General features: G+C 41.6%; 1 protein-coding gene across 8 annotated transcripts in view; it reads right to left on the reverse strand.

Annotated features, from left to right (window-relative positions):
• Positions 1 to 27,436, reverse strand: part of GRIA3 (glutamate ionotropic receptor AMPA type subunit 3) — a 293,982-nt gene that overhangs the window by 72,818 nt on the left and 193,728 nt on the right. For all 8 annotated transcript variants that reach the window (XR_009560811.1, XM_060293089.1, XM_060293090.1 and 5 more), the window contains 5 exons: positions 23,223 to 23,384; positions 18,376 to 18,543; positions 13,587 to 13,691; positions 12,653 to 12,760; positions 11,278 to 11,484 (listed from right to left, as the gene is read on the reverse strand). Coding sequence is in view for 7 of the 8 variants with exons in the window: in XM_060293089.1 (XP_060149072.1) it covers positions 11,278 to 11,484; positions 12,653 to 12,760; positions 13,587 to 13,691; positions 18,376 to 18,543; positions 23,223 to 23,384 (750 nt within the window). In the remaining variant the exon portion in view is untranslated. The remainder of the gene's footprint in view (positions 1 to 11,277; positions 11,485 to 12,652; positions 12,761 to 13,586; positions 13,692 to 18,375; positions 18,544 to 23,222; positions 23,385 to 27,436) is intronic.

Genomic DNA, 27,436 nt, shown 5'->3' on the forward strand with positions numbered 1-27,436 from the left:
TCACTCCCTATCATCACCAATCTTCTTGAAAAATTTGTCTTTACTATCTCTTGATTTTAATACAATGTTTCCTTTATACACCTGTGCTGTAACTTCCATTCCCCTCCAATTTAGTGAAATTGCTTCTTGAACTATATGCTTGGTTACCAAATTCAAAGACCTTTCCGCAGACCGCTCATATGATACCACTGGCCCTTAGCACTATGTATATCCTCTTTCCTTAGCTCTCTGATGCTGAAGACTATGGGTTCGGTTCTTCTCCTACCTTTCTGAATGTTCCTTTTCTGTCTTTGCTTCCTAGCTCTGCTCTCTCAGTGAAGATGTACGTTTGTACCTCCAGAGTCTATTCACGGGCCCTGGTTTGGTAGGTAATTTATGAAGGTTTGTGGAATAAGCAAGTCTCTTTAAGGTTCTGTTCTTCCTTTCTCCCCTCAGTATTATTACCTCTGGCTTCAACTCTTCCCTCATTGAGCTAACTCCTGAATCACCAGTTCCACATTTCTAACTGGAGGGGAGACAAACACAGATTTTATCTATTTTACTCTTTTGCCTGGGGCCAGACCAGGTGGTAGAAACAAAAGCAACTGAGGAGAATGGAATTGGCCCAAAAGCTAGTGGGGTTTTTTGGCACAGAGAGTCTGAATCAGCTAGAAAGAACCTTGTCGTGCCAAGAGAATTCACAGATAAAGCCACCTTCTATCCCTGCCAACGTATTTCTACCTCCTGCTTAGAACGTGCAAATGCCCTGCTAGCAGCATTTCCCATTTGATCTCATTTGATTTAATTACTTCATTTAACTAGTTTTTTTATCTTTAAAGTCAAAATACTAGATAGTTCTAAAAGAAATTGCCACTTCTTTGTTTTGGAAGGAAGAACTAAGGGACACTTGTGTGAGAAAATCACTTTGGATTGAGTTTAGGGGAATTAGGTTCTTTTTCAAGCACGTCAGGAAAGGATTTTGAGAATCTTGACACCCTTTAAGAGAAAAAAACCTAACTCAGTAACTGAAACAGTCACCAGATGATGAGCACAGCTAAATGCTAACAAGATGTGGCTAGATAGACAAAGCGGTGCTTCTTGTCTGGTTCCCAGGAACGTGCAGCAAAAGAACAGATTCCCAAAGAAAGCCATTTTTATTTTTTTAAATTTTATTTATTTTTTGCCTGCCTGAGCATCTGTATTTTTTTTTTTTTTTTTTACTGAGGTATAACTACTGAAGCCTGTGCGCCTAGAGCCCGTGCTCTGCAAGAAGAGAATGCACCGCAGTGAGAAGCCTGCGCACCGCAATGAAGAGTAGCCCCCGTGCGCAGCAACGGAGACCCAACGCAGCGAAAAAGAAAGCCATTTTTAGTTTGAAGTACTTTTGAAGTCACACAAGACAACAGGAAGAAGCTGCTCCCCTCAGGCACTTGCTCTTCAGCCCGGGCTTTTCTACCTTGACTGAATTGTTTCTTTCTAAGGAGCTTTTTCAGAGAGGGCAGTTTGTTTTCCTGGAGGGTGCTTCTTCAATGAGAGAACAGTGTTAAATCTGTGTGCAATTAAGCTTCATTGATGTGGACCTGCCTCCAAAATGAGAATTACCACGCTGAACCTGAAAAAAGACCTATACAGACAGAAATAGACAAAGGGATAGCAAAGAGCAGGTAGGAGAAGGCTCACCTGGTAGAGAAGGGAGCAACCCCTCCCACCTCTTGCATGCTTCGTGAAGCCAACGCAGCAGAACGGTCATATCAGCTCATAGCCAGCCTTGGAGAAACCCTTGCCCTCTGCCACCACTATCCCTTCCTCCATATGAAAAGGCTCTTGTCATGGTCTCTTATTTCAGAGCTCAAGGCCTGCTTGGCATAATGTCTGTGATGCAATCAACATACTTATTAGAGGAAATGGGGAGTAGCAGGTAACTAACGAGTGTCAGAAAAGACCCATTTAGCTCTCCTGGGACAGCTGTAGCATGCAGATGAGCGGGAAGGTCATTTTCAGGTCAAGTTAAAGATTTCAGGTGCCAACACTGATGAAAAAGTGAAAAAGGCAACTCCCCAAATGCCATTGCTTTCCTGGTCTCGGCTCCTTATGAAAGCCAGCTGTGTCTGGGATCGAGCGCTAAGAATTCTCCATAGGGCTAGGGAGCAGCTGAAATTCGGACGCAGTAGTGAACTGTCTCACTTGTGGCATCCTGAGTCAGTCCAGCGGCCTTTTGTCCTCAAGCCTCTGCCTGTGCTAGTAACAGAAATCAGCAGGCCATTTTCAGAAACCTTGGTGGGGAAGTAGGTGGTGTGACGGTGCTCTGGGTGATGGACAAAACCCAGCAAATGGAAAGAGCTCAGGGTAAGAGTTCGCTAGCGCTTTTGCTTGCATCTTGACTACTTAAAGGATTTTCATCAAGCGGCTTAAGAGTGGCTGTGTGGGCTCAGTAAACACACAGAATTAGGTTTGATTTTTCCACTCACCAGTGGCAAACCCGGAGTAACTGCACTATTGCAGGGGATTTAGCTTGAGGGGATATATAATCCTTTTCATAGGTGGGTTGCCAAAGTCGTAAATTTCATAAAACTTAAAACCCAACAAACTCATATGTATAGGGACGATGCGCTTAAGAGTATGACAGGTTGAAGACAGAAATGATGCTTGTTTTATTTTTTTGTAACATCTTTATTGGGGTATAATTGCTCTACAATGGTGTGTTAGTTTCTGCTGTATAACAAAGTGAATCAGTTATACATATATCCCCATGTCTCCTCCCTCTTGCATCCCCCTCCCACTCTCCCTATCCCACCCCTCTAGGTGGACACAAAGCACCGACCTAATCTCCCTGTACCATGCGGCTGCTTCCCACTAGCTATCGGCTTTACATTTGGTAGTGTATATATGTCCACGCCACTCTCTCACTTCGTCCCAGTTTACCCTTCCCCCTCCCCGTGGCCTCAAGTCCATTCTCTACGTCTGTGTCTTTATTCCTGTACTGCCCCTAGGTTCTTTAGAACCATTTTTTTCCCCGCCTATAGCATTTGTTGTAAAGCTGGTTTGGTGGTGCTGAATTCTCTTAGCTTTGCTTGTCTGTAAAGGTTTTAATTTCTCCGTCGAATCTGAACGAGATCCTTGCCGGGTAATCTTGGTTGCAGGTTTTTCTCCTTCATCACTTTAAATATGTCCTGCCACTCCCTTCTGGCTTGCAGAGTTTTTGCTGAAAGATCAGCTGTTGACCTTATGGGGATTCCCTTGTGTGTTATTTGTTGTTTTTCCCTTGCTGCTTTTATTATGTTTTCTTTGTATTTAATTTTTGATAGTTTGATTAATATGTGTCTTGGCATGTTTCTCCTTGGATTTATCCTGTATGGGACTCTCTGTGCTTCCTGGACTTGGTTAGCTCTTTCCTTTCCCATATTAGGGAAGTTTTCAACTATAATCGCTTCAAATATTTTCTCAGTCCCTTTCTTTTTCTCTTCTTCTGGGACCCCTATAATTCAAGTGTTGGTGAGTTTAATGTCCCAGAGGTCTCTGAGACTGTCCTCAATTCTTTTCATTCTTTATTCTTTGTTCTGCTCTGCAGTAGTTATTTCCACTATTTTATCTTCCAGGTCACTTATCCGTTTTTCGGCCTCAGTTATTCTGCTATTGATTCCTTCTAGAGAGCTTTTAATTTCATTTATTGTGTTGTTCATCGTTGCTTGTTTCCTCTTTAGTTCTTCTAGGTCCTTGTTAAATGTTTCTTGTATTTTCTCCATTCTATTTCCAAGATTTTGCATCATCTTTACTCTCATTACTCTGAGTTCTTTTTCAGGTAGACTGCCTATTTCCTCTTGCCTATTTGTTTGGTCTGGTGGGTTTTTACCTTGCTCCTTCATCTGCTGTGTGTTTCTGTGTCTTCTCATTTTGCTTAACTTACTGTGTTTGGGGTCTCCTTTTCACAGGCTGGAGGTTCGTAGTTCCCGTTGTTTTTGGTGTCTGTCCCCAGTGGCTAAGGTTGGTTCAGTGGGTTGTGTAGGCTTCCTGGTGGAGGGGACTAGTGCCTGTGTTCTGGTGAATGAGGCTGGATCTTGTCTTTCTGGTGGGCAGGACCATGTCCGGTGGTGTGTTTTGGGGTGTCTGTGGCCTTATTATGATTTTAGGCAGCCTCTCTGCTAATGGGTGGGGTTGTGTTCCTGTCTTGCTGGTTGGTTGGCATAGGGTGTCCAGCACTGTAGCTTGCTGGTCGTTGAGTGGAGCTGGGTCTTAGCGTTGAGATGGAGATCTCTGGGAGATTTTCACCGTTTGATATTACGTGGAGCTCGGAGGTCTCTGGTGGACCAATGTCCTGAACTCGGCTCTCCCACCTCAGAGGCTCAGGCCTGATTCCCGGCTGGAGCACCAAGACCCTGTCAGCCACACGGCTCAGAAGAATAGTAGAAAAAAAAGAAAGAAAGAAAAATAAAATAAAATAAAATAAAGTTATTAAAATAAAGAATTAAAAATATTAAAATAAAAAAAATTAAAATGTAATTAAAAAAGAAAGAAGAGAACAACCAAACCAATAAACAAATCCACCAATGATAACAAGTGCTAAAAACTAAACTATGATAAACATATAAATCAGAAACTATTCAGTCTCATACAGCAAATCCCAAGACTACAGTTGCTCCCAAAGTCCACCTCCTCAATTTGGGATGATTCGTTGTCTGTTCATGTATTCCACAGATGCAGGGTACATCAAGTTGATTGTGGAGTTTTAATCCGCTGCTCCTGAGGCTGCTGGGAGAGATTTCCCTTTCTCTTCTCTGTTGCACAGCTCCTGGGGTTCAGCTTTGGATTTGGACCCGCCTCTGCGTGTAGGTTGCCTGAGGGCGTCTGTTCCTGCCTGGACAGGACGGGGTTAAAGGAGCAGCTGATTCGGGGGCTCTGGCTCACTCAGGCCGGGGGGAGGGAGGGGCACGGATGCGCGGCGAGCCTGCGGCGGCAGAGGCTGGCGTGACGTCGCACCAGCCTGAGACAAGCTGTGTGTTCTCCCGGGGAAGTTGTCCCTGGATCACGAGACCCTGGCAGTGGCGGGCTGCACAGGCTCCTGGGAGGGAGGTGTGGAGAGTGACCTGTGCTCGCACACAGGCTTCTTGGTGGCGCAGCAGCAGCCTTAGCGTTTCATGCTCATCTGTGGTGTCCCACGCTGATAGCTGCGGCTTGTGCCCATCTCTGGAGCTCGTTTAGGCGGTGTTGTGAATCTCCTTTCCTCGGGTACCGCGAAACAATGGTCTCTTGACTCTTAGGCAGGTCCAGACTTTTTTCCCGGACTCCCTCCCGGCTAGCTGTGGCACACTAGCACCTTTCAGGCCATGCTCACACAACCGACCCCAGTCCTCTCCCTGGGATCTGACCTCTGATGCCATGATGCTTAGTTTAAATGTCATTTAGAACTTTTTTTTGAGCTGAAAGACTTATGTTATAGCTTAATCATCCGATGATCTGATGCAAAACGTAACCCACCTGGAGGCTGTGCGTGAGCAGGAGCTTGTCAGCTACAATTTTAAAGCACTTGTTGAAAGCAAGGGAGAGGATGAGAGAGAGTGGGTAGGCAATGCATTGGCGTGTAGTGCATAAGATATTATACGTCATCTGAGAGAAGAGGCAGACGTGACCTGACCCCTCATCCCTGTATCAACCATAAGGTTCTAGTAGCCTTTGGCAGACATGTTGTTTGGAAAGTTTAAATGTGTTGGAGAAAGGAGTGGGACAGAATCAAGTTAGACAATAGGAATATAATTGCTACCTGTTGGGGGCCTGGACTTAAACTGCGTTATTGGCTGTACTCTATGGGATGTTTAATGTCTGCAATTGTTTGGATCTGGAGAAAGGGATGAGGTCTATTTAAATCTCTGCAACAACAAGCAGTGTCACAACAGGATCTCCTCGTTTCTTTACACAGAACAGATGTCCCAGTCTGGATCTCTTGGTTAGGGCTCCCTGTCCTTGGGGAGCTGAGAGAGTTAAAGACAAAGTGAAGATAAAGGAGTGTCCCTGGAGCTGGGTAAAGGCCTCGTGAGACTAAATTTGGTTGGAAATATTTCCCCACCGTGTCTGCTCAGAATGGCAGACTTCCATGCATCATTAATGCTCCTTCCTGGAATTCATATGCCTCATTTGAAAGAGAGGGGTGCTTTTATCAAGCCATCAGCCCTCCTGCCAAAGCCCAGTGTAATCACCTGAAGAACAGAAGAGAATATTTGGCATCTGTTATTTCACCCTTGCTTCTCTGCCTTTTAGCTGGAAGGACAGATCGACTTTCTGTCTTTCTTAATGGAAAACGAATCTATTTTAGGATAGTGACAACTTAAGAGACAATTTCTTCTAGGTAGAGAAATGTCAGTGTGAATAGCATCTGTAAAATTGCCATTTGTCCCAGGAGTGTGAAGGAGTCTGAGGATGCCCAGGGGATGTGACCTGGAATCAATTGTCCTCCAGCCTCATCTCCATCCCCAAGCTCTTTGCTCTCTTGTAAGCCAGAGGTACCAATCTGGGTAGTATTTTGTCTGTCCTTTTCTATCCTTAGTTCTAAGTGCTAGGAACATAAGGAACATGGCAGCTGCCCACCGGGAGGTGTCCTTTTGTCAATTAGGACCTCAATTTCCTTCCAGCCCTTGTCCTGACTCTCTTTTTCTGTTAGATCATATCTCCTCTCAAAGGGCAGAAACCCTCAGCTGCCTATCTGGGTTTTCAAATATTTCAAGTAATAACTAGAGATGTATGTGTATTACATTATCCTGGAGGCCACAGATAAACAGGATGGGTATCTCAGATGGAAAAGCTCATAATCCAACTAGATTGTAAGCCCCTTGAAGGCAGGTAGGATTATCTTCCCATAATTGGACACGCTTAGTAAACTGAACCAATGACTCAGTGGACAGAGCACTGGACCAGGAATCATGAAACCTGAGTTATAGTCTAAGCTCTGCCAAGCTGTGTGATTTTGTGACTTTGTCACAGTACCTGCCACTATTACTGTCATCCCCATCCTATAGCAGGACTTGGTTTCCTGGTTTACCCAATGGGCAGTTCTAATGTTCAGTCCTGGCCAGTCTCCACATTTATGTGTAAAATGAATGAAAAGGTAGGCTAAAGAATATCTAAGAGCCCTGCTAGCAACAAAATGTTTTTAAATGTCCTCTTAAAACACATGCTATTTGGGAACCGTAAAAACTTGTGGTCTGAGGACAACTGCCATGTGGCGATGTTACAGACATTAAGCTCAAAATCAAAACTTCTAAAAGCAGGTGGACAGTTTCAAGTCCATAATGTTCTGAAGAGCTTATATAACGGGGGCACATTGTGTCCTACTGACATTTGTTTCAAAAATAGCCTTCTTAGCGATACAAGGTGGCCCAAACATCAACCTTGATTTGATTTTCTTTAGAGGAGGAAAAAAACATTTAGGACTCATCTGAAAAGAGGCTGATTGGCTTCTTTCTTCTTTAAGAAGTTTAATTTATTTTGACTCTTTCTTGAGACTTTATGGCAGATACTGAAATCTCCTTTGCGAAGCTTTTTTCATCTCTGCCTTTCTTCATTTTCTTTCCTACTCTGATCTGTTGTACATACTAAAAGTATAAGAGAAAATGCCCTAAAGATAAAGCTGTGTCTATCTGTGTAGTTTTCGTGTTATTGCAAGAAATACTTCCATGTTCTCCATCCTTTTGCTTATTAAGCACTTAGGGAAGTCACTGGGGGTGGGGGTTTGCCCTCTTTTTCTTAAGCAGCTTGCAAACCATAGGAGACCAGGCCTGCCAGAAATGAATGCCTGTTTTCACTTTTCTCCATTTCTATCAATGACAGAGAAGTTGCAAACTTCCCAATGCCGAAAGATGAAATCTTCTAAATGAAGAGGAAGACTCACTTAGCTTAGATCATCCTCCCTTACAGACAGCTCTCACTCTAAGCATGAGAAGAACGTCCATTTTTCATAGCCGCACGTCTTAGAGGAAAGTGGAACTTGGCAGTCCACTCAAATAGGTTGGTTTGTTCTCGGTTCCTGGGAATCACCTTGTGTTACAATCTCAGAAAGCACCGGACACTTGTTCTAGGTCAGGGGAGGGAGGAGGACATTTCTGTAAGAGCCTTCCCTGGCTATTGCTTTTATCTTTAGTAGAAAGAACTGGGTGAAAAAGATGGGTAGGCTCCTCCAGGAGAATTTGTACCTATTCAGCAGTAGAGAGTTGGTTTCTAAATTACTAAACAAATATGGGACCTGCTAATTCTCAAGCTCCCTCACTCACACATACACAAACTGGAAAGAGGAAGAGAATGTGGAGATTAAATGGTTGCAGTACAGAGGACGTGCCAGAGGAGAAACCAAAATCCACTGAGAAAGCTGGTCTTTGTCTGAACAATGTCAAGAAATTTGCTTTGCTCTTCAGCACTGTGTTTAATGTCCTGTGCAGTGACAGGAGGGCACTGAGCTATTTACACAGCGTGACAGGCTTTCTCTTGAGACAGTAGAACGCTATGGCAATTGAGACATAATGGGCTGGTAGAGCCCATGCCAGTTACTCTGCCCTAGTGAAAACAGCCCCTAAATTCCTTGTCAGGTTTATGTGGCCAAATACTCTTCCCCCCAGAATGGCTAAGGCACCAGGGGCCTTTGCAGTATGTTTCAACTATCTTTCAGGATGGCATGGGTCTGCAACACTTGGCTGTTAGGCGGTATGCGGCAATGGTTAAAGAACACACGCTTCATAGGCAGAGACCTGGGTTCAGATCACTGTGTCAGAACAAGCTGTTTGGCCTTGATATGAGACTTCACCTCTCTAGGCTTCAATTTTCTCATCTGTAGAATGATGTTAATAGTGTTTTGAGGATTAGGTTACATAGTGCTTGTAAAGCACTTCGCACAATGCCTGGCGACCAGTAAACATGCAACAAATGGTAGCTAATAATAATAAAAACATTATAGGATTACCTCTCACCATGGACTCAATTTAATGGGTATTGGCTGGGCATTATCATGTGCCACCAGGCATTCATTCATTAAAGCAAAAAGTGAGTATCTCTTATGTCCCAGGTAATGTGCTAAGAGCAGGGGAGAGCTGTGAGCAAGACGGGACGTCTTAGAGCCTGAGTGTTGGGCAGATTAGGGACAGGAAGTAGAAGAAGACTTGATCACCAACTTGTAAAGAGGTTACAGCTGTGTCAGGATGGTTCTAAGCTTCTCAGGTTTCTCAGAAAGCATGATGGGTGCTCTGTCCCTTCTTCAGCCCCTCTCTCTGGCCTTAGAAGTTCTTCTTTCTCATAACTGGGTTCACTTGCATCTTATCTGCAATTCAGCCCTGCCCCAGTTCCCAGGACCAGCCTTGACCCAAGACAGGGTCCAGCCCCACAGCTGGGGGCTGAGGTTCAAATCGCCTTGCAGCTTGTGTGACTGGAAGATGGTGCCTTGGTTTTGATACTTGAGGTCCAGTCTCATTTTAAGCCTTAATTCCCTTTGTGTGCCCTTATTTTTAGAAATGAGCTTCTGCCTTTGTGCTTGTTCTTTAGGACCTGTTCCAAAAACTTATTTAGCGACCCCAGGACTATCTTACGATTGGAGAGCTATACCTTATTCTTGTTAATTCCTGTCTCAAGCGCTAGAGTCCTTATCCTAAACCTCAGTCCAATAGCTAACTTGTGGACATTTGCTTCTTGCCAGACTCTTCTCAATATATCCACCCCCTAAATTCCTCTCCTTCCCCTAACCTGTTGTTTAGACAGGGACTGGTGGTTTCAAGTAACCTTTGTCTGTTAGAACTAAACCTCTGCCACTGCCACCTGCACTTGGGTTAGTTTTCTAAGGACTGGTTCACCCAATGGGTGGTTCTTATGTCCAGTTTTGTTTATTTCCATATGCCTCATTGGGTGGCCCAAGATCTGACCTTCCCAATCAGAGGCCAAAACCTTTTAAAGCTAAGCCCCTGAGGAGCTCTGAAGATACTACTGTACCCCTTTTAAAAAGCCCTAACTATTAGTATAATTCTTTTGTACTTCGCCCATGGGCAAGCCCTTGGCAGAGACATTCTGTTCATTCATTAATTCATTCAAGATCTATTTATTGGACTTCCATTATGTGTCAGGCCATGGCATACTGAAATGAATCAGATATGGCTTCTGTTTTCAAGGAGTTCATAGACTAGTTGGGACAGCTAAACTTGAAAACAGATCGTTATAAAAAAGGTTCAAAAGTACTATGAGAGGGCTTTCCTGGTGGCGCAGTGGTTGAGAGTCCGCCTGCCGATGCAGGGGACACGGGTTCGTGCCCCGGTCCGGGAAGATCCCACATGCCGCGGAGCAGCTGGGCCCGTGAGCCATGGCCGCTGAGCCTGCGCGTCCGGAGCCTGTGCTCCGCAACGGGAGAGGCCACAACAGTGAGAGGCCCACGTACCGCAAAAAGAACAAACAAACAAAAAAAGTACTATGAGAAAGCAAAAAAAATACTATAAGGAAGCAAAAAGCAGGGGCAGCTAACCAGATTGCAGGTGGGTAAATGGGATTAGGGAAGGCTTCCTGAAAGAGGTGACACCTCTGAGTTCTGAAGGACTCGTAGGTGGTGTTAGCCAGCTGAAGAGAGGTGAAGGTCCTTCCAGGCCTGTCTTCAGGGAACAGTGCATACTTTGCTATAGCTGGAACATTGAGTGTGAAGGAGGAAGAGGACCCGATGAAACTAGAGAGGTAGGTGGGGGCCAGGTGACAAAGTGCCTTCTTTGCCATGCTAAGGAATTTGAATTTTATCCTGATTTCTAAAGTGAGAAACTACGATAATGTGGATTTGATTTGCCAGGGTAAGAGCAGAGGCAGGGAAACCATACAGTAAAGACTGTCAAATAGTTGCTTGAACCGTAACTAAGATGATGATGGTGGGAATGAAGAGTGTATCTGGATTTGAGAGACAGAAAAGTAGAATTGATAGGATATGGTGACTGACTGGATATGAGGGGAGCGATGAGGAAAGATGACCTGGTTGCTTAGGCAACTAGGTGGGTGGTGATTCTGCTGCCTGAGACAGGGAACACAGAAGGAACAGATTTTCAGTAGAGGGCAGGCTGTACTTAATGTTGCCAGATAAAGTTCTCCAATTCTACTTTCCTTTTAGTAAAATAATCCTGTTGCCCAAAGGATGCTATTGACAAGCTACCTTTACAGAATTCAACTGTAGAATAAAACGTTTTTCATACAGATCATATGAAAACTATACAATTGGATAAATACTGCACTTGAAAATTAAATTCCTCTATCTTTATTAGTTGGAAGGCATAGAAATAAATGAAAACAGAGTCGAAAAAAACTTACCCCATAGACAAGTTCCCCAACCATGCCGTTCCATATTTTAGTCTCCGGATCCCTTGCACCGTATTTCCCATCACCGACAATGGACAATTTGTATTTGATCCTTACATGTTTGGCTATTTCATAGGCTAAGTCTACACAATAGCCTTCATATCGCTCATTTCCTTCCAGTTGCTCGTGATTCTTCTTATACATTACATATGGTGATTCCTTTGAGACCAGAAGCAAGATCAAAGGATTACTCCTATACATTTTTCTAAGAGATGATAAATGTAATAATGAAGTTTTGTTCCCCTGTGGCTATTGAGGTTTGGTGTGTTAAGAGAGCCTTTAAAAATGTTTGCTTACTAAGCAGAAGAGCCTCAATCGACTATTCATGGGGGCACATATTCCTTGGAGTCCTTAATTGATGATTTAAGGAAATAGAGAAGAATTTAAGTTCTTTTTGAGAGTTTGAAAGAACCAGTTTCCACCTGTAGTCTTTGATTTAGTCAAGTTGGGCAGAGGTATTTCTTTTAGTTACATGAAGGTTAACTGCCTTTGATTTCTTGGGATTTACTATGTAAGAACCATAGCCAGCCTTGGCAAGCCCTAGGGAAGCACTGTGATCTTTGTGAGGTCAGAGTCTGTGGCTTATTCATTTTTATATCCTCAGGGCCTAGTACAGTACCTAGGACAAAGTGAGTGTTTGATAGGCATGTTTAAATGAAAGAGAAACTTCAGCTGAATCTCCACTTAATTAATCACAATTTCAGACCTACTCATTTTCAGGCATATTCATTTTTAACCCGGGTTTGTACTTCGTTCAGTAATGAAACATACCAGGTTTTAGAAAAGCATTTGAAAATAAGTGAAAATACTATTTCACATCCCAATAGTGCTTTTGGTTTTTCAGAAAAGCTTTACATGGTGAATATTGCCTTGAAACGTCTTATGACATGGATAGGAGATTATTATGACGACCATTCCATAAGTTAAAAAATAACACAACCTGAGGCTCAGAGAAGTTGTGATTTGCACCGTTAAACTCAGGTTAGTGGTAGACCTAATATTAGAACCCTGACCTACTCTTTCCTCCATATAACGCTATCTCCCCCACAATGAAGAATTACATTTCAAGTCCAGATGAAGCATCAGTCCATGAGGTTAACAAGGAGGATAACAAGATCTAAAGCTATTGCGAATTCCTGTTCTTTTTCTTTATTTAAATGACATTCTGTTCCTCATCGTGGCAAGACATTTCGAAAGACTCCTAAGCTGACCTGTTGGAAGTTTCCACTGTTTGAACTTGAGGTCTTTCTTACTGGCTGAATAATGCTTTTCAGAAGACAGAAGTCTTGCTGTACAGAAAGCCCACCTACCTTCCATCCATACTTACCAGAATGGTGGTTACTACTATGGTCCGGTTCTCTGCAGATGCACTGTCATTGCTGATTTGCTGATCTGAGAAAGGCACAAATCTTTCATACTCATTCCAGTAGCCAGCCTAGAAAGAGCAGACATTTGACCTGGTTGCCTATTTTTCACTCAAAAAGTGCTGCACGAAATTCAAGTGCTGTAGTAGAATGAAACCTTTTTGTAGTTGCTTGAGCAACAGATGTGCTGTTCCTTCACCCTGGGGGTTCCCATCCCCACCTTGCTTTTACTGATATTTGGTGAGAATAAGTTAGCCCACTGTAGAATGATCAGCCTTTTTGATTCTTTAAACTCAGATAGCAGAAAAATTCTTTGCTTAAAACTGTAGGAAAGCTGGGTGGGCAATCAGTTGAGTATCCTGTAGAAATGGTACAAGATATTTTACGTTCTAAGGTTTTATTAAGTAACTACTAAGTTCCCACTTCCTGACTAACTCACTATTAGTATGATAGACGCCCAGTGGTTATTATGAAATTTAGCTGTAGGGAAAGGTACTTTGTCCAGAGGCGTTTTGGTGGGTGAGTTGGCCAAATGGAGAGATAGCCTACTTTCCAATTCTTTTGCTAAAATCATGTGTATCTCGGCAGCTTCTGTTTAAATAACATGCTATAAAATTTGTAACTCCTTCCCTGTATTGTAGGAAGCTGTTAATTAATCTTGAGTCTACCACTTTTAAAGGACCAGCCTCAGAGGGAGATAACTTTTAAAATGTGTAGATGGAACACTTTGATTACAAAACAGCTCTGCATCGTATCTACACTATTCACCAAACGGAAAGGCAAACATGATGTGTGGGAATTTGCTTTGGGTGTGTTTCCTAACACCTGTTTCCTTGCATCTGAGGGCTGTCACTTTCTGAGAGATTTTTTATGTGGATATCTGTTTGGGTTACTTACCTTCCGAGAGCCAGTGACTTTCATTTCATACACGTCGATGGTATAATTTGTCCTACGTCCGTAAGTGTCAAATTGGATGTTTCCAGTCATTCCTTGTACTTGCACCTGGTAGAAAGGGAAAAATGTAAAATTTAAAAATAGCGCCACATTATTGCCTGTTCGGTTTTTGCGATGAGGTCCGCTGACAGATCTTGGAATCTTGGAGAATGTTTATCTTGAGCCATTGAGCTATAGCCACCAGATCAGTCTATACAGATCTTCATTTCCTCTGCAGTATTTTCTAAGTATGTCTTTCAGTTAATGAAGCTTTGAGTGGGTGTGACAGGCAGTTTCTTAGATGATACAGTGAGGGCCCTACCACTACTTTTTCAAGGACCTGAAATTTCTTTTTTTTTTTTTAAATACTTAACTTTCTCTTTATTTACTGGTTTTCAGAATAAAAACCTTTCATAGAATTGTCTAAAGGTAACCCATGTTTTTAGTATTATTATCAACTCATAGATTTAAATGTATTTTGTGTATTTCAATCCCTTTTTTTAAACTGATTTTTTAAAATTAATTTTTATTGCAGTATGGTTGCTTTAGAATGTTGTGTTAGTCTCCACCGCACAACAAAATGAATCAGCCATACACATACAGATATCCCCTCCCTTTTGGATTTCCTTCCCATTTAGGTCACCACAGTGCATTAGGTAGAGTTCCCTGTGCTATACAGTGTGTTCTCATCAGTTGTCTATTTTATACATAGTATCAATAATGCATGTGTCAATCCCAGTCTCCCAGTTCCTCCCACCCCACTCCTTTCCCCCTTGGTATCCATACATTTGTTCTCTACATCTGTGTCTCTATTTCTGCTTTGCAAATAAGATCACCTATACCATTTTTCTAGATTCCAAGGAACCTGAAATTTCTACCATTCATCTTTTCTGAAGGGAGTTGCCTGAAGAGTATTCTTAACTAGGATAATGCGTTCTTCTGAACTGTGAGTTCCACTATTGCCAACATCCAAACATAAACCAGCTTCAGTAACGTGGGCTCTGGAGCTCCTGGATTCATACTCTAACTTCATCACTTACTAACTGTATGACCTTGGGGATGTTCCTTAATGCTTTTATACCTCAGTGTCCTAATCTGTAAAATGGGAAATCCTAGTAGTACCTGTCCCATGGAGTTGTTAGGAGGATTAAATGAGTTATACATATGTAGTGTTTAGATCAGTGTCTGGCATGTAGTGAGCATTGCAATACATGCTAGCTCTATTAATAATAATAATTATTAATCAAAATGAATTTAGTTCTGTTTCTTGAGGGGTTTACACATTTATCAGCTACCATAGTAACAGGGATGAGTTTTTCCTCTTATTTAACCTATGCCCAGTTCCAGACAGGTAGTGGAGAGCTAGGCCGTGGAGGGATAATCCGTAGACTGATGAAATTTGTTAAGTCTAGGGAATCGGGAGTATTGAATACTATATAGAACAGATAGAGGTACTAGAATAGCCCAGACACCTAGTTGGGAGGCCAAATGCAGATGCATGTATGCCACAATTTTTCCTGGGTCTGGGCCCCGTATTATGAATTCATATGAGGCCATCTCTACTGGGTGGAGAGATTTCCTTACCTGTTTTACAGTTCAAGGACACTGGATGAAAGACCTTCTATAAATATGTCATTATTGTTACCCACTTGAATTACTTATCTGGTGAGTATGGGTCAAGGAATTTGCTTCAAAGAAAAAGAATCTGTCATTCTCCCAAGATGAAAGAATGGAATACTTTTTCATCTCTTATAGAAAAGTGACAAGCTGTTTGTTAAGCAAGTGAGAAGCGGTAATGGGCTTGTGCTGCAGAAGAGAAAATTGATGGCAAATAGTAGGGAGCATCTTTTTAAAGGAACAGGGCTTGTTCGCCACCAGTAGGAGACCATGGAATATCTGTTGAAGGAGAAATGCTCCAATGTGACTCCCTGAAGACAAGATGATTGTCCTACTAAATGAACAAACCTAAGCACTACTGTCAGCTTAGGCTTGCAGACAAGGTGACGTCATGCTTCTGGCTAAAGAAAAGGTCCTTTGTTGAGATAGAAGTTGCTTATCCAGTAGGATGGGTCTGTGATGCATGAAGGGTTCTTTACACTCTATTTTGGGCACTGAATTCTAGGAGAGGAGATAGGCAGGGTAGAGACACTGGCAGAGGAAATTATTAAGGAAATCCTTTGTGAGTGAAAATAGCAAAGTCTTCAGTCTCATTAAGAATTGTATATTTCTAAAGATTCAGCCTATCTGAGCATGATCTGCAAACTGGACAGTAGCCTAAGCTGATTAGAACTTTTGGTGAGCAGAAGTCGAATTGGACTACCATTCAGAGACAAGTCTATTTTTAAGGATGTGAATGTCAGTGACAGTTTCCCACCATCCCATCTGGGATCCCTTCTTTAATCCTCTCCACCCCGCACCTCAGTCTATATTAGGTGCTTCTCCTCTGGGTTCCCATAGCATTCCGTGTGGAGCTTCACCATAACATTTTAATCTATGTATTTCTAGCTCCCCTGCTAGATTGGGAGCACCTCAAGATGAAAGACATTTTTTTTCTGTGTTCTCAGCAACTAATCCAGAGCCTGGGATAGAGCAGGTGTTCAATAAGTGTTTACTGAACAAGTTGACAAGTTTCGATGACTTAGAATTGTGACATATTTCAGTAGACCAGGTTGAGGCTAATCTTTGCACCATCGATAGATTGTAAGGATGATGATTACCCAATCTGCAAGTAGCTTTAAGGTTTTTAAAAGCACTTGTTTACATATTAACAATTTAAATTTGAGCTCCCCTCATCTTATTTCATGTTTGCATTTTAACTTGGAGCCTGATACATAGTCCTTGGTGCTCAACAAATATTTGTTTAATGAATGGTGTGATTATTTATTCATTAAAACAGGCCCCTTAGGAGACTCTTTCAGGTAATGATTTTGTTTGCCAGATTTCTTTGAAGGAAGAGAATGATTGACTGAGCAGCAATTATGTGCTAGTCACAATGAGGGATGCTTTTACATCATGTATCCTCACTTTTAGTTAACTTAAATAAAATGGGATTTCTTTTATATGGTAGAAACCTTTAGTACTTCAGACCACCCTCTCTTGCAGTCCTCTGAAAAGTGGAGTTTCACTGATCATTTGTCACAAGGCAACATGTACCTTTGGCAGAGGCTGATACTTTCCAGCCTCTCTGAAGCCTTAGAAAGAGGCTGGCCTATGGAAAGAGGGAAAGCATCCTTTCTGTTGAGTGTTTGATCATGAGGGCCTGGGGAGGAAGGTTACTTACCTGGCTTACAGCTTGAGCTATGTCAGTGAGTTAGACATGTGGAAACTTTGTGCAATAATATGATCAATCTAATGTTTTTCTTGCCAAATTCTTTCTTGTCCTTCACTCTGGCAGCCAGTTTTGTATTTGGGGAAGAGAGTCATTTGTGTCATGGATGGGGAGTCAGTCGAAGACGCTGGTACTTGCCCCTTGAGGTTTTGATGAAAACTCCTTTTGGTTCACTCTGAGGGAGTTTTATATTTCACTCCTCATTATGTTTCACCTGACAATACAAATCTTGTAACAGCTATGAAGGTTGAATCTAATTAACTGTTCTTCAAAAATTGTGCAGTGCTACCTCCATAAAACTACACTTAGGGCATTTGTTAGGGAACTGACATAATGACATAAAAATCTGCATGATGGGAGAATGAGTCATATCTCTTTCTTGGAGAGAGACACAGTGGCTACTAACCCCTTTCTACTGAATGCTTCCAACTTGGCAAATTTAAGGCAGCAGTAAGAGAGCCAGCTACACAAAATGATGGACATTACGAGGCCATTACAGATTCCTGGTTGCTGGGTTGTGCACAGAATTATCTTATCATTGCCTATCTCTTTGTTGATTTGGATGTTCTAAACATCAGGATAATTAAAGAAGTAGAAATAAGAGAGTCTTGTACTCTCCAAGGCTTATTTTAATGCATGCAGGCGTGTGTAGCTTAATGCAAAATATTCAGGAAAGAGCTCTTGCTTGGAAAGCTACACTGAATGGGCGATGCTACTCCTAGTGTAAATAATGGAATCTGTTCAAAGGATACTGCTCAAAGCCTTAAATGCTCTCCCACCCAGTAAATACTAAAAACAAGTGACCTATTTGACTCTCTGCCCATTGATTCCTTGTACTTTCCTTCAGGCTTTTTCTCTAGGGCATTGGGGAAATAACTCTTAAGTAGGCCTAGAATGGACTGTGTTCCTGCATTTCACCATGTAGAATAGTATAAAGGTTCTTTTTGACAAATAGAAATACTATCACACTGGCTCAGTTCCACAGTCCATCCAGGCTAATAATTTGTCTGATGAGCCAGAGGATGCTGGTAATGTCTACGCTGAAGTTAGGAGTTTCCTGGAGAATATCCCAGTCCCCCTAAGCAACACAATTTTCTGGAAAGTCTGAATTTTTTGAAGCCATTTACATGTTCAATCCATAACTTTCAAGGGTACTGAGTTTGATTTACTATCCCCACTTTAGTACAGAGCTAAATATTCATTTGCCCTAAATTTACCATTTCTCAAGCTTCAAGGAAGAATCTTCTAGTTTTAGATTTCTAGATTTTGGTGAATAAATATCGATGCTTATCTTTCTGTACACTTTGAACATTCTACAGACTCTGATCCTATTCCCTTTAGGTTATCTTTTCTCAAGATTGAGGTCTTACTCTTTTTGTGTCTTTATAAGGTGCCCCCAACCAAATAACCCACTGTGGTCATTACCATTTTCAGAGCTCTCTCGATATCAATTCCTTGACTCCAGGGCACAGCAGGGTTTGCTAAGCAGTCTCCAGCACTGCCTCTCCGGGACACATCCACTCGCTGCCTCCTCAGATAGCGGAAAGCTTCTGCTATGACCAGTATTGCATCGTGCGTCAATGCAGATGTGTACTGAAATGGATGTATGGAAAACAAGATATCATGACAAACGATGCCCCCAAAACTTGCCTCGTTTCTTATAATTTTCATTCATCTCCAACTCTTGTTCTATGAAGTCACCCTCTTAATTACTTGAATCAAGAGATCTCTCTGGGCAAGCTTGACTTTGATCCATTCTAGAATGATGCATCTTACCTCATGTGTGCACATGTTAAGATTATTAAGATCAAATGGCTCAAGGGAATCTCTCTCTTACTCTCAATACTGTGTTTCGTATTGAGTGAGTGACTGCCAAAAGGCCAGCTCCTTTATAGAGAGCAAAATATGTGGGAAGTTAAAGGATGGCATATGTAGATTGGAGAGGAAATGGCATATCCTAAAGCAAGACTGAGTTATCGCTGTTTGTAATAGAAAATTCAGATCTGGTGTTTACTTAGGGGAAAATGGAAATAACTAAGTTAGACAGCTTGAAATTAATTTGGAGGGAAACATTAATCATTTCTGTCTGGACCACGTTTCTGGTGAACTAGGACCTCTGGCCAGCAATAAATCAGTTTTTGTTTCCTTGGGAGAGCAAAATCCAAAGCTGGTTTTTGACTGTAGAAAATTACAATTGTTACTGAGTTTTAAATCTGATAACATTGACAATGCATAGGCAATACTTCGTGATGCTACCTTTTCCAGGCCAGAACACTTACTTTCTATTTCTTGGATATACTGTACTGATACACTGCTAAGGATGAGGCCAGTCATTTAACACAAGGGATTTGATTATCTGCAATTTGACATGGTGGATGCCTTTTCATTAATGAATCAACAAAGTGTGATTAAAATTAGCTGGCCCCTGTTTTGCAGGGGTGACAAATACTGGTAGAATACAGAATTCTGTTGATTTCTAAAAAAAATGAAGCAAAATGCCCTGGGGGGACTTTTCTGTCTACATAGTATGTCCCAATACAATTGTGAGTGAATGCATTGTCATCTTTACAACTATCAATTTACTTTTCTGACTTTTCTCATGTTACTTTTCTTTCAGGGCCAAGTCATCAAGTATGACTGTAACAGGGGGCATATGTTCTTTCATGAAAAAAAAATATCTGTGTCTGCCCGTGCTAGCACTACATAAAGCCAACGTGGTGGTGCTTTTTTTCCAGCTGACTGCATAAACTGTCAGCGATCTTAATGTAGTCCTTTCCAAGCCATGCCCAAATGGCTATTTAATTTTCTACTTTTTCAGCTTCTACGGACCAATGTGTGACCATCTAAAAAAAAAAAGACCCCAAAGGAAATGTTCATAAAATATAGAATAAATTAAGCATCAGGATTTTAATCTCTAGACACTTTTATTTCCTAATCAAAAATATTGTACATAATTTTTTAACATGGGCTTTTTGTCTGTTTGACATAGAGACAGGTTCCATAATGACTAGTACAAGTCAAAGTAATCAGAAAGTTGTAACCACCTATTTAAGTATTTCGTTTTCTTAAGTTATTTGAAGGGTTTTGCTTATAAGCCTGAACAATTCTTCTCAGTAAGTTCTAAGAACTTTACATTACACATATCATGAGTTACCAATGAATAATCCAGAGCTGAGATTGTCTTCCTTCTCTTTTGTACACCTCTACAACTTCTGAACAGGCATAAATGACTCTGTAGCACCCTTTTCATACTTTTACTCTTGTCCATTTTTTGTGCCTAGCATAGTGCCTGACATTGTGTAGGTAACCCATAAAATATTGAATAAATGAGTTTTTTCCCTCTACCTATTGCCTGCTAAATCTAAGGATGGCAAAACAGCGGATAGGCAGTTGTATGAAAATATAAATTAATATAAGCTCACCTAAATGTAGTGGGCAGATTTAGTCCATAAAAAAAAAGATTTGAATCATCAAAGAAATGCAAATCAAAACCCAAGTGAGGGACTTCCCAGGTGGCACAGTGGTTAAGAATCCACCTGCCAACGCAGGGGACACGGGTTCGAGCCCTGGTCCGGGAAGATCCCACATGCCGCAGAGCAACGAAGCCCATGCGCCACAACCACTGAGCCTGTGCTCTAGAGCCCGCGAGCCACAACTACTGAGCCTGGGAGCCGCAGCTACTGAAGCCCGCATGCCTAGAGCCCTTGCCCTGCAACAAGAGAAGCCACTGCAATGACAAGCCTGTGCACTGCAATGAAGAGTAGCCCCCGCTCGCCGCAACTAGAGAAAGCCTGCGCGCAGCAACAAAGACCCAACGCAGCCAAAAATAAATAAATAAATAAGATGAATAAATTAAAAAAAAACCCCACAATGAGATAGTACCTCACACCTGTCAAAATGGCTATTATCTGGGGCTTCCCTGGTGGCGCAGTGGTTGAGAGTCCACCTGCCGATGCAGGGGACACGGGTTCATGCCCCGGTCTGGGAGGATCACACATGCCTTGGAGCGGCTGGGCCCGTGGGCCATGGCCGCTGAGCCTGCGCGTCCGGAGCCTGTGCTCCGCAACGGGAGAGGCCACAACAGTGAGAGGCCCACGTAACGGGAAAAAAAAAATGCTATTATCAAAAAGACGTGAAACAACAAGCATTGATGAAGATGTGGAGAAAAGGGAACCCTCATGCACTGTTGATAGGAATGTAAATTGGCGCAGTCACTGTGGAAAACAATAGGGAGGTTCCTGAAAAAATTAAGAATAGAACTACCATATGATCCAGCAATTCCACTCCTGGGTATCTATCTGAAGGAAATAAAATCACTGTCTCAAAGAGATATCTGCGCCCCCATGTTCATTGCAGCATTATTTACAATAGTGAACACGTGGAACAAACCTGTGTTCATCAAATCATCAAATGATGAATGGATAAAGAAAGTGATATACACCCACACATATATACATATATAAAGTCATGTCAGTTATATTTCAACAAAAATATATATGCACACACAGACACACATACAATGGAATATTATTCAGCCATAAAAAGAAATCCTGCCATTTGTGACACACAGATGGACCTTGAGGGCATTATGCTAAGTGAAATAAGTCAGACAGAGAAAGACAAATACTGTATGATCTCACTTATACATGGAATCCAAAAAAAAAAAAAACTCATAGAAACAGAGAACAGAATGATGGCTGTCAGAGGTCAAGGCTGGGGAATAGGGAAAATGAATGAAGGTGGTCAAAAGGTATAATCTTCCAGTTATAAGTTCTGGGAATGTAATGTATAGCATCGTGATTATAGTTAACAATCCTGCACTGTAGTTTTTGAAAGTTGTGAAGAGAGTAGATCTTAAAAGTTCTCATCATAAGAAAAAATTTGTAGCTGTGGTGGTGATAGATGTTAACTGAACTTATTGTGGTGATCATTTTGCAATACATACATACATCAAATCAGTATGTGGTATACTTAAGAGTAATACAATGTCAATCATATCTCAATAAAAAATAAAATCATCATCTTAAAAAAATGATTTGACTACAAAGGATTCCTCATAGGAATTGTGGCCATATTTACTGAAACATATGAGGACACCTGGAAAAAGCTGGCATGTGTAATGTAATCACTACAACTACAGAGGACCACTTAGCTAGTGAGTGGCTTAAATTAATACAAAAAGATGTTTAACCTACGACTTTTCTAGAACATACCAATTGCATAAAGTAAGGTCCCACTTGTATTGTGTTGATGTGACCCATTCAGGGTGGACCTGCGTAGGTGATTCAGAATGTGTCTCTTTTCTATGTCCCATCGTTCCTCCTTCTTCTGTTCTTGCCAGGGAGGAAGGATATGAGGATGGGTATCTTGAAACCATGAGAAAGGAAATGTCCCCTCCCCTTTCCTTTTTTAGGGAGGGGCCTTGAGCCTTGACTCTGCTTTGATCCCTCATCTTGATCACAAGGATCCCACAGCCATGGTATATACGTACTTTCACGTACATATCAGGAAGAAAGAATTTAAAGTCTGTTTCATACTTGGATCAATGCACTGAGGGAATGGGTTACTTAAAAAAGATACATTGGAAGGATCCTTTGTGTAACATGAATAACTTTCCCCCCATTTATCTGTTTTAATTCCTGATTTTTAAATAATAGGATTTCTAGCCATAGGGGAACACATGAAAAATGTGTACTTTAAGCATGACTTTCTGCTTTCAGTGTTCTTATCTTGATTTCATGAAAATGAGCAACTTAGGTAATCTAATTATTTAAAGATACTTTTGCAGGCAGGAAAATATTTCCATTCAATATACGTATAGGCAACATGCACTCTGTATTAGAGCCTCATTCACTTGGGTGTACTGAGATTCATGAAACTTATTAACACAAAGTAATCACATAAATAATGTAAAATCTAATTTTCTGTTTCAGACTATCAATTTTCCTTACCTATTCCCACTGCCCCCACTCTTTGCCTGATTCAGGTTCTTGTAATATTGTAAATTATGAGCATATTAAAAATGAAATTCATTAAAAAATTAAGTTAACCTTCCCAAACGCTGGGTTTTAAAAGACCTCCTTCTCAATAGCTTCTTTATTTGGGAATTTAGTTTTCAAGTGCAGCAGTAGTATCTGCAGTTGTGTTTTAGCATCCTTGAAACACTTCTGAGGGGCGACCACTTGATCACTGGATGGCCGTAAATATATAAAGGCCATACTGAGATGCTCTGAAAAGCTGGCCTAAGGTTTCTACATGTCGTGGAACATTACCTTTAGAGGTGCATTCTTGGCTTCAGGGAATTCCCTTTCATCCAGCCTCACCCAGCGCTGTATGAACTGCTGAACCATAGGGTTTTCGTTGTTGACAATCTGGAATCCTGTAATGTTGGCTCCCCCGTGCATGACTCTTTCTAGCAAAATATCAGTAAAACCCTAGAAAGAGATTGAAAGAGAATAATGATTGTGGGAGGTCATGCATTCGTACTCACTGTATCTGTTGGTTAGAGCGCTAAGGAGGAAATGAAAGTTCCTTCCCCAGGATTCTTCTTTAGCAATCAAGGAAAACCTGGACAGATTGTTATATGTCAATTATATCTCAATAAAAACCAAAACCACAACAAACAAACAACCCTGATATGGACTAATTCTTAGGACACTCTGGCTCTGAAACTACAGGCATGGTGGAGAAAATATACATCCTTCCATTTTAGTGCCTATGTCTTTAGTGTAGCTGCTGCAACGACAAACATAGGTGTCAACTTTCAAATGTTTTTATTTCTTTCATTTACCTGTATTTTTAGTTTTTCTTCATTGAGTACAAATACAATGATTCATATAACTGGAAAATGTTGAAAACGTTGACCCTAGCTAGAGGTATCAAAAACTCTTCTTCAGCTTAACATGCCGAATGCAGCAGATTGCTTCAGACTCTAATAATGAATACTTTCGACATTTGTAATTTACAGAAATGCCAAAAAGCGAAACTGACAGCTTGGTTGTATATGATGGTACAAACCCCGGGGTATGTCTCACATGTGTCCCTGAGCGTGTTTTGACATCTACTTCATAGCATCCACCATTTTCTTCTTCTTTTGTCTCTTGCCAATTGCTGCTGATGCACTTGGGTCTTCAATGGGCTCGAGCCAATTTATATCCATAAAGAAACGGGAAGAATTCTTCCTCTTTCCTTTAGATTCTCCCCCCAACATTTACATGTAAAAATTTTCAAATATACAGAAAAGTTGAAAGAATTGTACAGTCACTTCAGATTTTACAATTAATATTTTTCTATCCATTCATCAATCCATTTCATTTTTTAGATACCTTTCAAAGTAAGTTGCAGATATTAGTATACTTCATACCAAAAGACTTCAGCACGCAGGCCATTAACTAGAGTTCAGTGTTTGCAGTTTCCATCCATCCTTCCTTCCTTCCTTTCCTTCTATCTTTCGGTAAAATTTACATCCAGTAAAATGCACAAATCTTAAATGTACCACTCGATGAGTTGATAAATGCATACACTATATTACTCAAATCCCTACTATTTCTCTAAAGTTTTCTTTTTTTACATTCTAAGTTTTCATTGAAGTATAATAATCATATAGAAAAGGGTATACATGTTTATTTTTTTCTTTTTTTAGAATGATAAGGTTTTTCTTTCTTTTTTTTCTTTTTGGCTGCTTTGGGTCTTCGTTGCTGCGCGTGGGCTTTCTCTAGTTGCAGCGAGCAAGGGCTACTCTTCGTTGTGGTGCACAGGCTTCTCATTGCAGTGGCTTCTCTTGTTGCAGAGCACAGGCTCTATGCGGGCGGGCTCAGTAGTTGTGGCTTGCGGGCTCTAGAGCACAGGCTCAGTAGCTGTGGCGCATGGGCTTAGTTGCTCTGCAGCATGTAGGATCTTCCCGGACCAGGGCTCGAACCCGTGTCCCCAGCATTGACAGGTGGATTCTTAACCACTGCACCACCAGGGAAGTCCCAGTGCACACATCTTTAAATACAGCCTGATGAATTTTCACAACCTGAACACATGAATGTAACCAATATCCTGCACACCTCTCTCTCTAGTCACCATCCCTACAACTGCTTCTTTTAATTCTGCATTTCTTTAACATGGTCAACAAGGCAGTCATAGAAAATATTTTAGTGAAGCAGCTTTTTCAGTTATTACTCTCAGCCCCATTCCTCTTCCTTTCATAAGTGGGATATGAGCCAATGGAGACTGGACAAAGGGACAAATAGTTTGCATCACTGAGAACCATTCCTCCTTTCCAGTGACCCCAAAGTACTTTTTAAAATTAACATTAACTTGTTAGGATGAGTTTTCTCCTAAAGGCCTCCTTCCTGAAAGAAACTAAGACTCAGTGTTTTCTCCCATTTGCTCCCCTCTGCACTGCAATCAGCAGAGAGGCTTGCCTGTGTGTAAAGCCTAGCAGAGGCTCCAGATGGGGCTTAAGCCTAACTGTTATCCAACTCCCAACTCTCACCCCCTAAACAAATACACAAATAAAGAGCTGAGGGCAAAACTTTAACAAATGGCTTTAAGTCGTTTACTGTGCCAAACCATACTTGCCAGTTAACAAGTATTACACAAGAAGAGCATTGAGCAACTACCCATCTGTCTGCTGGCAGGGGTGAAGAGTGGGCTCTCTGGGGCTCTCCTGTGTCCTAAAAGCCTGGCCTGCGAGGTGGAGCCCCCTTCCTTGAAAGAAAGGGGTTGAGAATGCTTCTGCCACCATGTTGGTTCCCAGGGTCAATGGCCACAGTCTGCACTAGGAAGTAGTATTTCTTGTGTCTTTTATACTTTGATAAGCATCACACCCCTGTTTACCTCATACCTTAGCATGTTAAAATGGCAACACAGGATTAACAAAAAGGAGGGCGAGAGAAAGGATCCCAGAAATCTCACGTCTGCCTTAAGGCATAAGAGCCAGCACTTCAGTCTGGTTACTCACCGTACCACTCCTTTCCAGAAACATTTTACCTCACTACCTTTTTCTTACAAGAGACACTAGAGGGGTCCAACTCAAATTTACCTCACCAGTCACCTCTGCTTACTTCCAGGAGGCTTCACTCTGCCACACAGGCCCCGTGTATTCCCATTTGGCTGTCTTTCTCTGCAGTAGCATACCATACCACTGAGGACCTAGGAGTTTCTCAGTCAACCCGTGTTTTATGACAGCTGTATCTGGGATTAAGTTCTGGCACCCCTCAGACTGGAACCAGCCTGGCTGTCCTCGTGAGATTAAATGCGTCCACGGCAGCACAGATCAAGCCAGGGGAAGGTCACCTCAAATGGCTCTTCTGTCTAGCAAGACCTGCGCAACACTAGCTCCTACTAACTGCCCTGAAGATTTACCCGTCCACATGTGCAGAATGCCTAACACAGCCCCGTGGACAAAATGGAGAGAGCAGAAGTGTGGTAGAAAAAGAAAGGAGATACTGTAATAGGCTTTTTTTGTTTTCCTTTCATTCTCGTATATTTATTTTCATGACAAAGGTTTCACAGTGCTTACAATAACTGTAACAACAATAATTGTAAAATGGGAATAATGCTGATGAGGAACCCCTTCTATTTTAGTAAGAAGTCTGATGAAAAGTAGTTTTTCCAATAAAATTGTACTTTTTATTTTTATTTATTTTTTTAACATCTTTATTGGAGTATAATTGCTTTACAATGATGTGTTAGTTTCTGCTTTATAACAAAGTGAATCAGCTATACATATACATATGTTCCCATATCACTTCCCTCTTGCATCTCCATCCCTCCCACCCTCCCTATCCCACCCCTCTAGGTGGTCACAAAGCACCGAGCTGATCTCCCTGTGCTATGCGGCTGCTTCCCACTATCTATCTGTTTTACATTTGGTAGTGTATATATGTCCATGCCACTCTCTCACTTCGTCCCAGCTTACCCTTCCCCCTCCCTGTGTCCTCAGGTCCATTTTCTATGTCTATGTCTTTATTCCTGTCCTGCCCCTAGGTTCTTTAGAACCTTTTTTTTTTTTTTTAGATTCCATATATATGTGTTAGCATACGGTATTTGTTTTTCTCTTTCTGACTTACTTCACTCTGTATGACAGACTCTAGGTCCATCCACCTCGCTACAAATAACTCAATTTCGTTTCTTTTTATGGCTGAGTAATATTCCATTGTATATATGTGCCACATCTTCTTTATCCATTCATCTGTCGATGCACACTTAGGTTGCTTCCATGCCCTGGCTATTGTGACATATGACTCTTCTTGAATTATGGCTTTCTCAGGGTATATGCCCAGTAGTGGGATTGCTGGGTCGTATGGTAGTTCTATTTTTAGTTTTTTAAGGCACCTCCATACTGTTCTCCATAGTGGCTGTACCAATTCACATTCCCACCAGCAGTGCAAGAGGGTTCCCTTTTCTCTACACCCTCTCCAGCATTTATTGTTTCTAGATTTTTTGATGATGGCCATTCTGACTGGTGTGAGATGATATCTCACTGTAGTTTTGA

The sequence above is a fragment of the Globicephala melas genome, chromosome X, assembly GCF_963455315.2.
Source record: "Globicephala melas chromosome X, mGloMel1.2, whole genome shotgun sequence".
Taxonomy (NCBI): domain Eukaryota; kingdom Metazoa; phylum Chordata; class Mammalia; order Artiodactyla; family Delphinidae; genus Globicephala; species Globicephala melas.